At 32.4% G+C, this 16,595-nt stretch overlaps 1 protein-coding gene across 2 annotated transcripts; it reads right to left on the reverse strand.

Moving 5' to 3' along the window:
- Window positions 1-11,294: 11,294 nt before the first annotated feature.
- Window positions 11,295-13,716, reverse strand: LOC118057960 (bidirectional sugar transporter SWEET2a). Of its 2 annotated transcripts, none has more exons than XM_035070693.2 (6): window positions 13,367-13,716; window positions 12,755-12,791; window positions 12,442-12,658; window positions 12,171-12,329; window positions 11,942-12,079; window positions 11,295-11,829 (listed from the first exon to the last, which is right to left on the reverse strand). In XM_035070693.2, the coding sequence occupies exons 1-6, from the start codon at window positions 13,416-13,418 to the stop codon at window positions 11,716-11,718; spliced, it is 717 nt and encodes a 238-aa protein (XP_034926584.1). In that variant the 5' UTR covers window positions 13,419-13,716; the 3' UTR covers window positions 11,295-11,715. The 2 variants fall into 2 exon arrangements, with proteins under 2 accessions (XP_034926584.1, XP_034926585.1); XM_035070694.2 differs by having other exon boundaries at window positions 11,960-12,079; window positions 13,367-13,714.
- Window positions 13,717-16,595: the final 2,879 nt, after the last annotated feature.

Genomic DNA, 16,595 nt, shown 5'->3' on the forward strand with positions numbered 1-16,595 from the left:
TTATTTATTGTTAAAATAAATTGCATAATTTCTATATATTTTTTTTTAACATATATGATGATACATGCTTTAATTAAATATTAAGTATAATATTTATGTGCTTTTGGAATATTTTGTTGTAGTGGATATGCAACAACAAATCGATCAACATTGGTATCATTTGTTGAGTTATACCTTTAATCCTATTCATAAAATTCAAGAGCATATTGATTATATGTATCATTGGATGAGTAGATTGGCTATAAGGAGTGTTTATGATTTTTACATGGAACATCAAATGTTAATCGTTCTCAATTCTCTACCCGAGTAATAGATGACGGTGCGACTATTGTTGGAATATAGGTTGGAATCCTTAAATTTCAACAATCTCGCATATGAAATGCTACTTGAGAGGGAACGTTAGTATGTCGAAAAGGGTATACGACGCACTGGAAGAAGCGCAAGTCGTTTGGATGCTGCTGCTAAATTCATTCCATGGTTTGAGTAGAATGAACTTGGAAGAGATGACTTTGATGAAGTGGATGACATAATTGGAGACCCTACTTATGTGCCTAAAATATAAAATAATTCTGAAAAGTATTATTCTTAATATTGTTTTTTTTTTTTTGGTGATTGGTTGTTTAATTGTGAATTGAATATTTTATGTAATTCAAGTTTAATTACATTATATGATAATATTTGCAACCTGATTAGTGGGAGTTGTTAGTTAAAACTAATAACTATAATTTTGCACTCTTTTAAATTTCCAATAATAATTAGACTATACAAATAGAAATTGATTAAGTGTTTAACATTTTTTTCATTTCTATTGTATATGTTAGATTATTATTTGTTTAATTTAGAATGGAGTGGCAAAATATATTAATTAAATTGTACTAGATACTAATATTTGTAATTGTTGTCAATAACGTTTAATATGGCTGCATCTAAGAGTATTATTACTAATTTGAACCATGGAGACAAACTAAGTGAAAAGAATTATGATGTTTGGCATCGTAATATTGTGTATCTCCTGAAAGAGCAAGAAATGCTGGAAACAATCACACAACTGATGGCTGAACCTGAGCAAGGAAACACTGCTTAGCACAAGCTTGATATGGACGCATATCAAACTTATAAACGTAAAGATCGTGTAGCTCGTATTTTGATGTTGATTAGCATGAGAAATTATGTGATGCTGCGTTTTGAGAGGCATCGTTCAGCTCAATTTGTTTAGGACGCAATAAAGATTTAGTATGAAGGGACCTCCACTACTAGACTTCTTCAGTTAACCCTCAAATTCGATGGTTATAAAAAGCGTTAAAATCAAACAATGAGGCAGCATCTTACAATCATGTCTAACATGATCAGTGAATTAAGGGGTGTTGGGCATGAGATGACTGATGAACAACAAGTCTAAGCAGTTATCCCCTGTTTTCCAAGTAATTGGGAACATATGCATGTTAACCTTACCCACAATGACAACATTAAGACATTTGACGATGTTGCTCGTCATGTCAAGCTTAAAAAAGATCGACTTCACACTGAAAAGCCTATTAATGAGGATTTTATATCTGAGACAAAGATGCGTGGAGCATATGGCTCTAAATATAAAAGGGGTAAGGCTAAAGGTCCCAAATATGGAAAGAGAGGAATAGAAGCAAGTACCAGTGAACATAAGCACAAGCGTGGGAAACGCAGCGGTAAGAAAGGCAAGGATATGAATTGTTTCAATTGTGGTAAACTTGGTCACTTTGCTCGTGATTGCACTAAGCCAAAGGTAATGCTTAACCATAATCATCCCTCTAACTTATATGTTAGCAGTTGTTTAATGATTGCTGAATCAGTTCCTTTTTGGACTGTAGCTCAGGAGCAACCGAGCACATAAGTAAGGGATTCGAACTGTCTTTGTGGAATTTCGTCAAATTCCAAAGGGAAGTAGATACATATACATGGGGAATAATGCTTTCGCTATTGTGTTTGGGATCGGTACCTGCAAACTAGATTTGTGGGGCGGTCACACACTTTATCTTCATGATGTACTCTACACTCTAGAAGTTCGACGAAATCTTGTGTTTGTTCTTGTTTTACTCCAATTGGACTTTAATCTTGCGTTTGTTGGCTATTGTGTAAAAATACATCTGGATAATATTTTTTATGGTTCTGGTTTTGTATTAAATGATTTTTTGGTGTTAGACACCGTTAATGTATCTATTAATTATGATGCTTCAATTTATGTTGTTCAAAATTCAACCACTATTAATGATAGTAATATCATAACTTGGCATGCTAGATTAGGACACATTGGGCAAGATCGATTACATAGATTAGCAAGAGCTGGTCTTTTAGGATCACTTACCAAAGAGGAATTGACCGTTTGTGAGCACTGCCTTGCTGGAAAAACAACTAAATTACCATTTGGCAAAACTAAAAGAGCTAGTAGTCCATTACAGCTTATTCATTCAGACATTTATGGCCCAATGAATGTGAGAGCAAGACATGGAGGAAATTATTTCATCATATTTATAGATGATTTTACACGGTTTGGTAATGTTTATTTGATCTCACATAAGTTTGAAGCATTGGATTGCTTCATTCGATACACTAATTTGGTGAAGAATAAACTAAGTATCAAGATCAAAGCTTTAAGAACTGATCGAGGACGTGAATATCTGTCTGATTAATTTAAAAAAATTTATGATGAAAAGGGTATAGCTAGACAGCTAACTATTCCTTATACTCCACAATAAAATGGTGTAGTAGAAAGGAGGAATAGAACCCTATTTGACATGGTTAGGTCGATGTTGGCGCAAGCTAACTTGCTAATTTCCTTTTGGGGAGATGCATTGTTAACCGCTACTTACATACTTAATCGTGTGCCCTCTAAATCTATCTTATCCACCCCATATGAACTATGAAATGGCATCAAACTTAATCTAGGTTATTTCCATCCATGGGGGTGTGTAGCTTATATTCACAATACTTCTCATGAATATGGGAAACTTGGTCCTAGGGGGAATAAGTGTATCTTTATACGATATTCTAAACATTCCAAAGGATTTGTATTTATTGGTGGAAAAACTAATGGAAGAGTGACAGAAATTGAATCACGTGATGTTGTATTCTTAGAAAATGTTTTTTCAAAGACAGGTCAGGTTGAAAAAGATTTTTAATTATATGAAATGGAAAATCTAGATTATGGCACAACAATCCATTCAGCAAAGGACTTAGATGAAACTTTTGATCCTCATAGAAATAGTGGGAGTGATATTTTATCTATTCCTACTCTCATAGAGCAAGATCATGAGCAATCTTAACCTCGAAGAAGCATTTGTGAACCAATTCCTCGTCGTCGATTTGAGATTAAGGGGGAAGCGTTCATGATTGTTCCACAAGATGATGAAGAGCCTAAAACATTCAGTCATGCTTTATTTGGTCCTAAAGCAAGAGAATGGCTTAAAGCTATGGAAGAAGAAATGGAGTTGATGAAAATTAATCAGGTCTGGGACTTGGTTGATTTACCGTCAGGACGAAGATCCATTAGAAATAAATGGGTTCTTAAAATTAAACATAAGGTGGATGGGTCAATAGAATGTTATAAGGCTCAGCTAGTAGCGAAAGGCTACACTCAAGAAGAGGGAATTGATTATGAAGATACATTCTCACCGATTGTGTTTCTCAATGGAGAACTAAATGAGGAGATCTATAAGGTTCAGCCTTTAGGATTCGAGACTGAAGGACAAGAGCGCAAAGTTTGCAAGCTTAAAATATCTATATATGGTCTTAAGCAAGCCTCTAGACAATGAAACGTCAAGTTTTATCAAGCTATCCTTAAGGATAGTTTTACAATGATGGAAAAAGATCATTGTGTGTATTTAAAATGTTCTAACAATAGTTTTATAATAATATCCTTATATGTTGACGACATTCTAATAGCTGGAAATACCAAAGAGATGATTGATACTACTAAAAAATGGTTATTATCAAACTTTGAAATGAAAGATATGGATGAGGCCAACTATGTTCTTGATGTGAAAATCATAAGAGATCACGCTAAAAGGATTTTGGGTTTAACCCAAGATACTTACATCAAAAAGATGTTAGAGCGCTATCACATGCAAGATAGCAAACCAATAGACACCTCTGTTGATAAAAGTTTGAGCCTAAGTTGTGATATGTGTCTTAAGACTCTAGAAGAAAAGGAGAAAATGTCCAAAGTACCTTATGCCAGTGCTGTCAGTAGTTTGATGTATGTAATGATGTGCACACGTCTTGATATATGTTATGCCATTGGATTGGTTAGTCGATATCAATCAAACCCTGGTTAGAAACATTGGATAACAGTCAAAATGATTCTACGATATCTAAAAGGAACCTCAAATTACATGTTATGTTACCAAGGAAAAAAAGATTTACGATTGATTAGTTTCTCTGATGCTGATTGGGGAGGAGATGTCGACCAATCCAAATCAACTTCAGGATGTGCTTTCTTACTTAATGATAGTGCAATACTATGGAGGACTAAGAAACAATCCTACATAGGCTTATCTACCATGGATGCTGAATATGTAGCTTGTTCTGTAGCAACACAAGATGCTGTTTGGTTAAAAAAATTATTGTATCATTTGAAAATTATCAAATCAGCATCAAACCTAATGACAATTTACTGTGATAACATTGCTGCAATAGCTATGGCTAAAGATCCAAAATATTATGGAAAGACCAAACACATCAAGATGAGATATCACTACATTAGAGAAGCAATTACTGAATAAGATGTGATCCTAAAACACATTTCTACAAATTCTATGGTTGCAGATCCACTCATAAAACCAATAGCAAGGGATGCATTTATTAGACATGTGAGATCCCTTGGTTTATGTAGAATGTAATTAGTTTTAATGATCATATGAAAGCTTACAGTGATTGAGTAATGAATAAATACCATTAGAATATCATTTTATTCATTATTTGTTTCATGGATTATATTAAGTATCGTATAGTACAATTTGTTGAAGTATATCGATAGACTTTGATTGGCTCCCTCACATGTGCAATCATCTCTAGCACTTGTAAGGTGAGTAGAGATGAGACTATTTGAGTTTTAATGCTCAATAAGCGACTTGGGCGCAGTAGGAGCAATTTTAACTCAAAATGATTATTAAAAAGTCACCTTGGCTGGGACCAAGATGAGGTTCTTAAATAAAAGAATCAACATGAATGAATTCCCGCCATTCATGTGTCTATTATGATTGAAGTCGAGTATGAAATTATTCATCTGCCACTAATGAAAAATGAGCAAATGAGAATTTCTAATTTGAAGTCTATGTTTTTAGCAACAAGACTAAGACTCATATAGTGTATTTCCTCTAACAAGGAGAGTAATGACATACACTCTTTGTCTTAAGAAAAAAAAATAAAAATGGAGTAAGCTCCACTATAACATGTATTTCATACTACATGTGCTAGCGACCATTACAGGAATAAAAAATGGATCCCTGTTTCTTTATTATGTGAGTCCTAAAGATCATATCTAAGATCTCAAAATCTTATATTTTGTGACTTTTAACTATATCATGAGGTGATGTATTAATGATCACTACTTTAGGAGTATATCCTATGGTCATGGAATGATTTGACTTAAAGGAATACTCTTAGAAAAGCGAGTTAATTCAGATTTGATTGATATGAGAGCGAAAGAAAAAGTAATTTTAGTTCTACACCTATTACTTGTATTCACCAGCCGGGATCATATCATTTGAATAGATTTGATATGATATAGAATACTTATAATTGTAAGGATGGATTGAATATGAAATTCTTGAGGGATTGAATTATATTAAGTCATGTTTAACTAAAAATGCTTGGGGTATATTAGTGCACTTTAAGGAATAATTAATTATGAGGTTGATGTCTCTTATATAGCCTGTATTAGATTTATATATTGGAGCTCCTTTCACTATGTGCTTCAGGTCGCATGGTCCGTTCGTCAAGTATGAAATTCTTGTGCAAGTTTGAAGTATAATATATTAGAGAGATTCAGTCCTTCATAGGCGAGTGAGAGATGTTGGTTATTGGGTTAGACCTGGTCTGCCCATGATGGATGAGCTTGGTCCAAGTTATTAGAGAAGTTACTAAATGAAGTAACTGCCTTCTTTAATCATATATAAAAGGGACATAACTCATATAGAATGACAACTTTTCATTATTGAAATAACATAGTTCTCTCTTTCTTTTCTCCCATCTTGATTCTCTGTATTAACTTGACAAGATTTATAAAGACGTTCGTACTGTGGAATATCACTTTGGTTCTAGTAATTGAAGTAGCACTGAAGTGATTGATCCAGGAATAAGAAAGCGAATTCTCACAAGTAAGTTTTCCTTTCAATTCTACAAGGATCAATCATTTATCATAAAAGCTTTATTGCTTGTTTCTTGGTGTAAGCAAAATGATTACAATCAACCTTTAAAAATTCCAACAACACTACTTTATTTAGTTGCACTACTAAACAAAGTTCACAAACTTAAGAAAATATGACTCAAAATCCTTATACAATATAACAGAATCTAAGCTTTGGAGAAGAAGAAAAAGTAAAGAACAAAACCAAAGCATAAACAAAAGGAAAGTGAATTGAAAAGCTGAGGTGAATAATTGTAATGACCCGAGTATAACGAGCATGTATATGTGGCTTAAGCCTAAAAAAAAACCAATTAGCCTAAGGCCTTTCCCTTTTTAAAGCTTTGGTGCACTTTAATCTCAGTTTTAACTCTTCAAGTTTCCATTATTTAAGTTATAATAAAATCTTATAATCTTTAAATATAGGATTTAGGGTTCTTTGGTAAGTATGAACTCGCCGAACTAGTATAGTAGCTAAAAATAATCATAACTTTTAATATAATTGTTAGATTATACTCAAATTTCTTTAGGAGATTCTTGAGGCCATTTTCTTGAAGGGAGGTTGTTTAGTCATCTACTCCCATTTAGAAGACCTCAAATTAGGCCCAAGAGATCTTGTTTAAGCTAATTTTATTTATTTATTCTAGATTTTATGTTATCTTTCTTTTATACATTAGGATTCTAATGTGTTACCTAGTAAATGTCAGTTTTCTAACCTATTTAAAAAAGTTATAAAGCTCTTTAAGAGGCTAATTTTATAAGCTATGCTTGTGGTAAAACTTATCAGCACAAAATAAACCTACTGAACATTAAAAAAATATATATTACTTCACATAAACTTTGAGCACATACTTTATGGGAAGGGACTACTTGAAGAAGATATGCATCAACGCAAGAGAAGGCAATAATGAAAAACAGGGATGAATAAAATTTAGATTGAGTAGAAATCAAGTTTTTGAAAGAGAGATTCAGAATAAATTAAGAGAAAGCTTAGATTTTCCTTTCTAGTAGCTTATTAGAATATCCAACCTTAATGAGTTTTTAGTATATTTTTTTTGTTTATATAATGTTCTATAGTTAGAGATCTAATGAATTGGAATTCCTTCACCAAATGAGTTTTAGCCCATAGAATTACAAGCACAAGCCTTAAGGCATGGCCTAGTGTACATCCATCATACATGGAGCAATTAACATTGAAAAAAAAAATTATATAACAACTATTAAACCTCCCTACACAAAAAGCTATTTGAATTCTAAAGAGTGGAGACTTGTTGTAATAATTTAATTTTTTAATTTTTTTTAAAAAAAAATAATAAAAAAATAAATGAATGAAAAACAATTTGAGAATTGAGTTAAAATAACACAAATCGAAAGTTTGAAGACTAATAAAAATAAATCATAAATTTGAAAGTTAATGTGGTAAAAAATTAAAAGAATTAATAAGTTTGAGAATTTAATTAAACTTTGATTTAATTAATTAATACAATTAAGGACTTAATTGAAAAAATAACAGATTTTAGAGTCTATTTGGATTAAAATTATAAGAAATTAAAGTTTAATGATCAAAATGAATAAATAATGATATTATAGGGGTTAATTGAATTTTAAAAGAATTAAAAATTAAAGAGATGATTAAATACTGAATTTTTTAATTCAGATATCAAGGAATGTTTTGTAAAGGACTTGAAATCCAGGAGTAAAATTAAAAAAAAAGAAAGAAAGAAAGAAAGAAAGAAAGATAATATTTCCATGAATAAGACCCAAACTGCTAAATTCAGAACCTGGGGTGGTCACTTCAGAGCAGAAAACGCCGCCGTTTCATAAAGCCACTGTTCATCACCTCCTTCCTCACCCAGGGAAGAATGATTCAGCAGGAAACTGCACCAAAGCTGTTCCAAAATCGTGGGTCACGTCTCTACCCAGTATCCCTCGCCCACACGATGCATTACCAACAGTCCTGCAAGTCCCCAGTTTTTCCTCAGGCACGGACGAACGTGCCTCCCTCCCAAGATCATTATCCTGGGAACAAACAGAGGGCATTTCTCTGGCTTTATAAAAGCTAGAGAAAGGCCACAAGACACAGATAGAACAGGAAAAAAAGAAGAAGAAGAAGAAACAACACACACACAAACGAAAAGACGAAGAAAAAAGACAGCAGACACAGAAACGAAAACACAGAGAACACAGGAACGAAAACAGAGAGACTGAACTGAAGAAAGACAAACGAAAAACAAACGAAAAATAGATACAGAAACAGAGAAGGACAGAAGGTAGCATTGGCCGGCACACCATCACTAGCTTCGTCCCCAGCGAACCAGCAGATCACTGGAATCAACCAAATAAAAAAAAAACAGAAGAGAGATGAACACAGAGAGAGAACAGGAGGCCAGAGAAAGTGAAAACAAGAAGAAACAGAGGAGAGAGTGTTTTTAAATTAACTTTTGCTGTTGCCGGCCTATTGGGTCTAGCCCAGCCTATATGAAAGGATTAGATCCAGCCCGACAAAAAGAGAAAACAGAAAACAACGCCGGCCCAATTTGTTTTGGGTGAAGGGTGTGTTTGGAAAAATACAAACTTGCCGTACTTTTTTATTTTATTCCTTTTTATTTTGATATGTAATTAAACAAACGCTTATTGATATCAGAAATTCAAAAACAAATTTTGGACTCTTCTGAATTTATTTTTTGTCCCTCACGCTTTTTTTTTTTTTAATGATTTCACTATATATTTAATTTGTGAATTTTTTCATTGAAATGCAAATTTAGATGGTGTTTGGTATTGTGGCTGCGGGTGTTAGGTTGCTATCACAGTTTTTTTAATGTGGGTCCCACTATTAACTGTGGTGCAACCACAGTTTACAAGAAGCTGCTTCTTGTACCAGGAAAATGGGATAAACAGTGGAGCCATGCTCCACTGTAGCTGTTCATTAAAAGTGAATTCTTTTTTTTTTTTTTAATTTTGAAAAACCAGTGTGCTACACTTTTTGTATAAAAAGTTTAGGTTTTTTTTTTGAAAAATCAGTGTAATTAATTGGTTTCACTCGCACTATTCACGTGAACATGAACAATATATTTTTTTGTTTGTTAAAAAAATAGTTTAAGATGAATTAAATTTATTCTTATTGTAATCTCAATTTATTCCTGATAATATTTTATCTAATTTTATTGCATGCTCAAACAATCATGAAAACTATAGTTTTTATCGAATGAATTTTGTACGTAATGAAATTGTAAATTTTTTTTTAAATTGAGTTTTACTTGAAAAATTAGTATTTAATATTATTTAATAACACTACATAAATTAGAAGGATATCGCATGATAATGTAGCATTTGTGGAATTTGATTGCAATTCTAATTATGTTCTTGTCGGGTCGAACCCAATTAAAAAAATCAGTTTTTTATTTTTTTAATTGTATTTTATTCAAAAAAATTAGAAGGATGTCGCTTGATAACGTTAAAAAAAATTTCAGTTTTTATTGTTGTATCCTTAAGAAACCATGAAAAATATAGTTATTGTTGGATAAATTTCGTATGTGATAACATTGCATATAGTTTAATTGAATAATAAAAAATATTTGATATCAATATTATTTATTTTCCTGATATAATAATAGTAGTTAAATCTATAATATATAAATTAAAAATATTTTTAAATTATTTTATAACCTCAATTTGAAAAGCATTTTTTTAACCAAACACATTAAACTACTTTTTTGTTCAACCTCAATTTCAAACCATAGTTTTAACCAAACATATATTTTTCCAAACCAACCTCAACTAAAAGTACTTTTTATAAAACAACTTTTTTAAAACCACAACCACAACAGCAACCGCAATCCCAAACACACCCTTAATAGATGATACATACTAATAAAAAATAAAAATACATGTTTTATTTTCAATTCATTTTATTGGTTTATTCATTAGCACTAGAGTAAAGATAACATACTTTCTTCGGTTATGAAATATTCATTAACGCTATAGCTGGAAGTATCCATATTCGAATATTTACTAACGCCAAAGTCAAGAATATTAGGAGTAGATCTTTAAAAACAAAACAAAACAAACCCTTAGCAATTTAAAACAAAATCAGCAATGCAATCTACCTTAGGTAAGACATTTAAAGGGTGATAATATCTTTTTTTTTTTACATAATCAGACCCGTATCATAGAATTTTTGTTAACTAGTTAAGATTTTTAGTGACCATAATATTAGGTGGTGACTTCTTAAATCATAGTTATTAAACCCAAATCGGCCTGACGGGGCGACCTGAGACCCAGTTAATCCAGTAGCTGAACTGATCCAAATAAGACAAAAGACAAGGATGAACAAAAACCAAACAAAACTCAGTTGACACATGATCCAGGCAACCTGGCAAAAACCCGGTTAAGATTCTCTTTTTTTCAAATATGTTTTTTTTTTGTAATTGGCATTAATCACCGTTTTGTGGATATAACTTTTGGGAGTCGACAAGTATTATTTTTGATAGAGTAACGAGCAAGATTGATATATGAATTTAATTATAACTCATTGTCTTTATGGGCTGCTATCTAGACTTATGTTTGGAGCAATAATATCTTTTAAAATATTTAAGAAATATATATATATATATATATATATATATATATATATATATATATATATAACAAATAAGATCTTGAACCATCTTCATTTTATATTTGTAGCCTTTTATTTAGTGTAATCAATTTTTATTTTATAAAGCATAATTAATAAATATATCTTCTTCTCTTTTTAAGGTTTTTGAGTTTTTTTTTTGTTCGTGGTAAATATATCTTATTTAATTTGCAGAATTGTCTTGATCTAGAACCCTGTGGTTTAAATTTGACCTAAAACCCTTCGATTGTTAGTACAGAAAATAGGTCTAATGAGATTCTTATTGTTAGACACTTCTGGACATTGTGATCAAATAAATAGGACTTGATCAGTTGAAACACTTGTTTTTCTGACAAGTAATTAGTAATTTCTCCTAAGCTGATGAACAATATATAACCCTGTTTTTCTTCTTAATCTTCTATTAAACCAGCTGAAGTAAAAATACCACAAGTCTAAGATGAGCATGGAGATGAAAGCCTTTATAGCCACTATCAAGTGGAGGAGATGATGAGAAAGACAGGCAATGACACTGGCAGTGTGGCAACACCCTGGTCGAGGCTTCAAAAAACGTGGCAGGCTATGGATTAAGGACTGGTACGATGTTGCAGCTCACTAATGCAGTGATTTTGCTTCCTTCCTCTTATTTCTGCTCTGCAGATCACTGACATGCATGTTTCGAGGAAGGGCTCTCTTGAACCTTCACCATATTTGCTAGCTGATGTATTCATGCATATGAAGCTAGCAAGGGCTCTCTTGAACCTTCACCATATTTGCTGCTATAATAGTAGTAGAGTGCTAATTGAACTATCCCCAAAATTGTTCCAATTCCATTTGGTACCTGCATTATCCCACCAGAAACGTATGGATGAATCAATAAAGTGAACAGCATCTATCTCCCTTTTCTATCTGACCTTCGTGTTAAGTTTACATTGATTTCTCAAGTGTTCTACCTGGAGAAACATGCTTACATAAAGGAAAGGATCAAACTTGAGCACTCCGTAGGTAGAGAAAGAGAGACTCGTCAAGAACGTTGAGAGGGAAAGATAGAATGGCATGTATTCAACACTCTGGGTTTTGATCACCAAATTCTGGCACCACAAACACGTACAAAAACCATGAGACAGGGTGCCGGGATTGAATCTGAATTGAGATTTACATGAGGGCTTGCTATGGACTTACAATTATAAAAAGGGGTGAAGCAAACATTGAAATGAGAGAGAAGACACTTAAATATCCAACAACCATCTGACGCAAATGAGTTTCCAAGAATCTCAGGCTCACAAATACTACCATACCAAAGAACGCAAATACTGCCATGAGTAATGCTGACATCCTCAGCTGCAAGAATATTAGAAGAACACGAAGATGATCGAGCTCAAATGAACAAAAAAAAGAGCAATAACTTTTGCAGAAATGCCAAATTCAAGAAAAAGTTGGGAACAACTGTTACCTTCTTGGATTTATCAGCATAAATTATGAAGATGATTGCGTAGATGAACTGGAAAGCAGCCCCGATTGAATTTACAGTTGCAACCAATATAACTCCAGGCGTTACAAAAGGCATGCCATACCAGAGGCAGATCAAGCAATTCAATAGAGCGTATATGCAAGGCAATTCTGAGAACTGTTCAGTTGATTGGTTTCTGATAATTCTCCTAAATGTTGGTCTGAAAGAGACAAGGTTTTTGTAAGTAAAAACTCTCCATTCCAACTCTTAACTCAGAGACGAGAGATTATAACTAGCTAGCTAGCTAGCTTCTTACATTGGCGACACAAATAACACGAAAGCAAAGAGGTTCCCTGAAATTAAGAAGCAGCTATTAGAATACTTGTAAATATCCTTGGATGAGTAAATGAGGCAACAGACAATTGATCACACAGTGAATTCAGAAATATTTCAGTGCATATTCAGAATTTAAGAGACCCTCCACATGAGGTAGTTATTGTTCATGACAATATTATATATTTCCATCACCATTCTTGTATTTTCAGCCATTTTCTGAGTTCATCATGGAAATTAAGAAAATATTTTAGGCCATCCCTCCGCTATCTGGAACCACTATAGAGCAAAAAGCCTCAACAGATAATATCTCACAGTTCTCCTACAAAGACAAGTTTATTCTCTAATTTTTAATTATATGGTTCTAAACCATCTTTGGGCAACATCTCAACGACCATAAATGGCCACCAAGGGGAAGGAAATCACAAAAGGTTTTGGAAAGTTGACGAATCCATGTGCTTGACAAAGAACACATGAAAAGAATCATTCCGTTGGTTAATTTCTATTTTAAGACAGAAACAAAGCTACAACTTGAACCACTTATCATTAAAGTAGCACCATTATGAAACAACAGAAAAGGAAATAGATATGTTACCAGCAAGTCCAGCTGCATCACTGCAACCTGAAGACAACACAGTTGAGAACATCTGTCAATCTCTTCAAACCTCAAACTGATATAAAACTCTCCCTCTCTCCTCCTCTCCCTCTCTACCTCTCTGTACCTTTGTAGCACAAGGAGACTTGTATTTATGTTGTCTTAATCCACTGTGTTAGAATATTCTAAATCGCTCAGGAGCAGATTCATATGAAACTGCTGATGCTTTGTTCAAATACAAGACAAAAAATTGCAGAATCTTCTCTGCTAGACATGGACTTTTATTGTTCTTAGAAAGAGAACCTCATGTACATGAAGTAGAAAAATATCATCTGGTGGTCCATATAGACTGCAAGTGGGACTTATCACCTGGAAAAGATAATAAAATTAAGAGGACATGCATATTTTGGATATATTTTTGTGAGTATTTGAGATGGAATTACACGTTTTATATATATTAATTACATCACAGTAACACTGTTGTGTAATATTCACACTCTCACATCATGTTATGGATGTCACTGTTAATCCTACAGTTTTTTTTTCTTTTAAAATTTTGGTCATTTTTCTTTTCAATCAGATTCCTCCAAGTTATATTATCATGATTTTATCAATCAAAGTTTTTTCTTACCTTACATGCTTTAACATACGCAAAGATCCAGAAATGTTTTGGCGATTTTGAAAAATATAACTTCTTTATTGTAATTAAAAATCAAATTAAAAATAACAAAGATAAAAATAAATAAATATAAAATAAAACAACTAGATGTTTAAAAGACATGTTAAATTACTTTTTTGTCTCTGAAGTCTTAGTTTGTTTGATCCTTGAAATTCATGGACTTCAGTTCCTGCCATATTCTTTCTTTCTTTTTTCACTTTTCAATCCCTAAACATTAAGAGAGAGGAAGTAAAGTTGTTGAGAAAAGTTATAACAGAAATAAAGTTATAAGAGAAATAAAGGTCGGTTATAATTTTGATCATGAAAATGACCAATCTTAGTTTTAATAGGTTTGTTTAGGAGAGAGTAGTTTCATGAAGGGGGCTTAGATTTTTTATCTTGCTGAAAAAAAGGTAAATCGGAGCTCGATAAGGTTTTTTTATTTAGTTTAATTTTGGTATTTTTGACTAATTGGAGGGAGTTTTTGGGTTAAAATGGTTCGATATGATCCCTAGCATTATTTTTTTAAATGTTTTCAAGTCAAAATAAGTTTAAATTTTGGCCATCAAAAGTGATTAAAATTGTCATTTACCTTTTTTTAAAAACAAAAAAAACTAGGTACACATTTGCTTGAAAGGTTGTCTGTCTTTCTTTTTTTTTTTAAAAAAAGGTGTAATCATGTATGAGCCTGGCCTCCTAAGTTAGTGCATGCATGAGCTTTTTATTTTGGTTTAAGTGCAAGAAAAAAAAAAAGCCAAGAATTATAAGCAAGGAAAGAAAAATCTACGAAAAAAAGAGAGTTCAGATGAGGAAAAGTCTGTTATTTTATCAAATCATCAAAAACTATATCATAAAAAAAAAAAAACTTATAAATAATATAACCTTAAAACATCTAATTGGGCTAACTCATCAATTAAAATTTTCTAAAATAAATAACCCAAATACTTAAACAAAAATAATGAAATAGGTCTAAGCCCAATCTCTCAACCAAAAAGTGATGGGCCAGGTCATCCTTCATCATCTTTACCCATATACTCATGTAATTTACAATTTGGGTCTAGTGTCCCAATCATCTCTCTTGGGATTGGAGAAACTCAACCCTGACAAGTGTAGCTCTAAATGGCTTTAATAGTACTTTTAAATATCTGAATCAATTTGTTGCCATGTATCTGTAATGATCCAAGTGCAATTTGAATGAGGTCGGCTCACCCAATAAACTAGAAACCATTAAACTTCACCTTCCCTGATAAAAAACAACTTGTTCATCCAGAATAGCATCAATATTATCTTTTTGTGATAATATCATGGTGAAAATGGTAGAGGTTTTAATAGGATCATCAGGAGTAGGATTAAGTGGCATCTCAAATAGATCATTTGGAATAGGATGAGATTTCTTATATGCAATTAGACTCTCAATGTTAAATGTAAAGCTAATTCCAAAATCAAGTGGTAAATAAAAAACATAAGCATTTAGACCAACCCATTGTTGTACTTTAAATGACCTAACACTATATGCCTACATTTTTTTTATTAGTTCCCGAAGGATAGCATTCAGGTCTAATACCTATCATACTATAGTCTCTAACATTAAATTCATTATATCATTTATATAAATCAGCTTGAAGTTTATATTGCACATTACTTGAATGAATCTGCTTAGTGATCTCAACATGCAAATGACTCAGCTGCCTCAGGCACCCTAAGATAAGGAGACATGGGAAATAGGTCTAAAGGCTTTCTAGGCTTATAACCATGTATAACTTCAAAGGAACTCATGCCTATCGACTTATTGATAGAGCTATTGTAGGCAAGTTGGGTCGTATGAAAAACTAAATCTCAATTCGTATTATGATCATGCACTAGACATCTCAAAAGATTGTTTAAACTCATATTAACCACTTCAGTTTGCTCATGAGTTTGAGGGTGGTAGGCACTAGAAAATTTCAACTTAATCTCCACCATATGCCAAAGGGTTTTCCATGGATAACTCATAAATCTAACATCCCTATTTGATACTATAGTTTAGGGAAGACCATATAACTTGACAATCTTGTCAAAATATAGTTTCGCAACTCTAGAAGCATCTATAGTCTTAGTGTAAAGGATAAAATGGGTCATCTTAGAGAAATTCTCAAGTCGTACGTGAAAGCTCAAGCATAAAATCTATACTTACATCTTGTCAAAGGCAAATGAGAATAGGGAAAAGGGTTTAAAGGCCAATGTTTTTTTTTTCTATGCTTAGGTAGTTGATATGCTTGGCATTAACCTGCCAACTTAGCTACATATATTTTTAAGCTAGGCCAAAGAAAATGACCTCTCACCCCTTCAATGGTTTTATTTCTTCCAAAGTGTATTGAAAGACCTCTAAAACGAATCCCCCACACCAAAAAAATCAAGTTCTGATGTCTTCAGGTTATAAAGTTTATTATCCCAAAACAAATATCTTTTCTAAAGATAATAACCATCTACAACATGATTACTCTTATATATCGATGTCATACATATTTCTTCAACTTTTGGTAAGATTGATACTCCTCTTTAAGTCTCTTAAATCTAGTAACTTCAACACTT

The sequence above is a fragment of the Populus alba genome, chromosome 1, assembly GCF_005239225.2.
Source record: "Populus alba chromosome 1, ASM523922v2, whole genome shotgun sequence".
NCBI classification, from domain to species: domain Eukaryota; kingdom Viridiplantae; phylum Streptophyta; class Magnoliopsida; order Malpighiales; family Salicaceae; genus Populus; species Populus alba.

Excerpts from the sequence above, each read along its gene's own strand:
- LOC118057960 (XM_035070693.2), bottom strand. The coding sequence starts at position 13,418 with ATGTTCTCAACTGTGTTGTCTTCAGGTTGCAGTGATGCAGCTGGACTT. Across the intron at positions 12,659-12,754 it reads GTGTTATTTGTGTCGCCAAT|ACCAACATTTAGGAGAATTA; the intron begins GTAAGAAGCTAG and ends TGTCTCTTTCAG. Across the intron at positions 12,330-12,441 it reads ATGCTGATAAATCCAAGAAG|CTGAGGATGTCAGCATTACT; the intron begins GTAACAGTTGTT and ends ATATTCTTGCAG.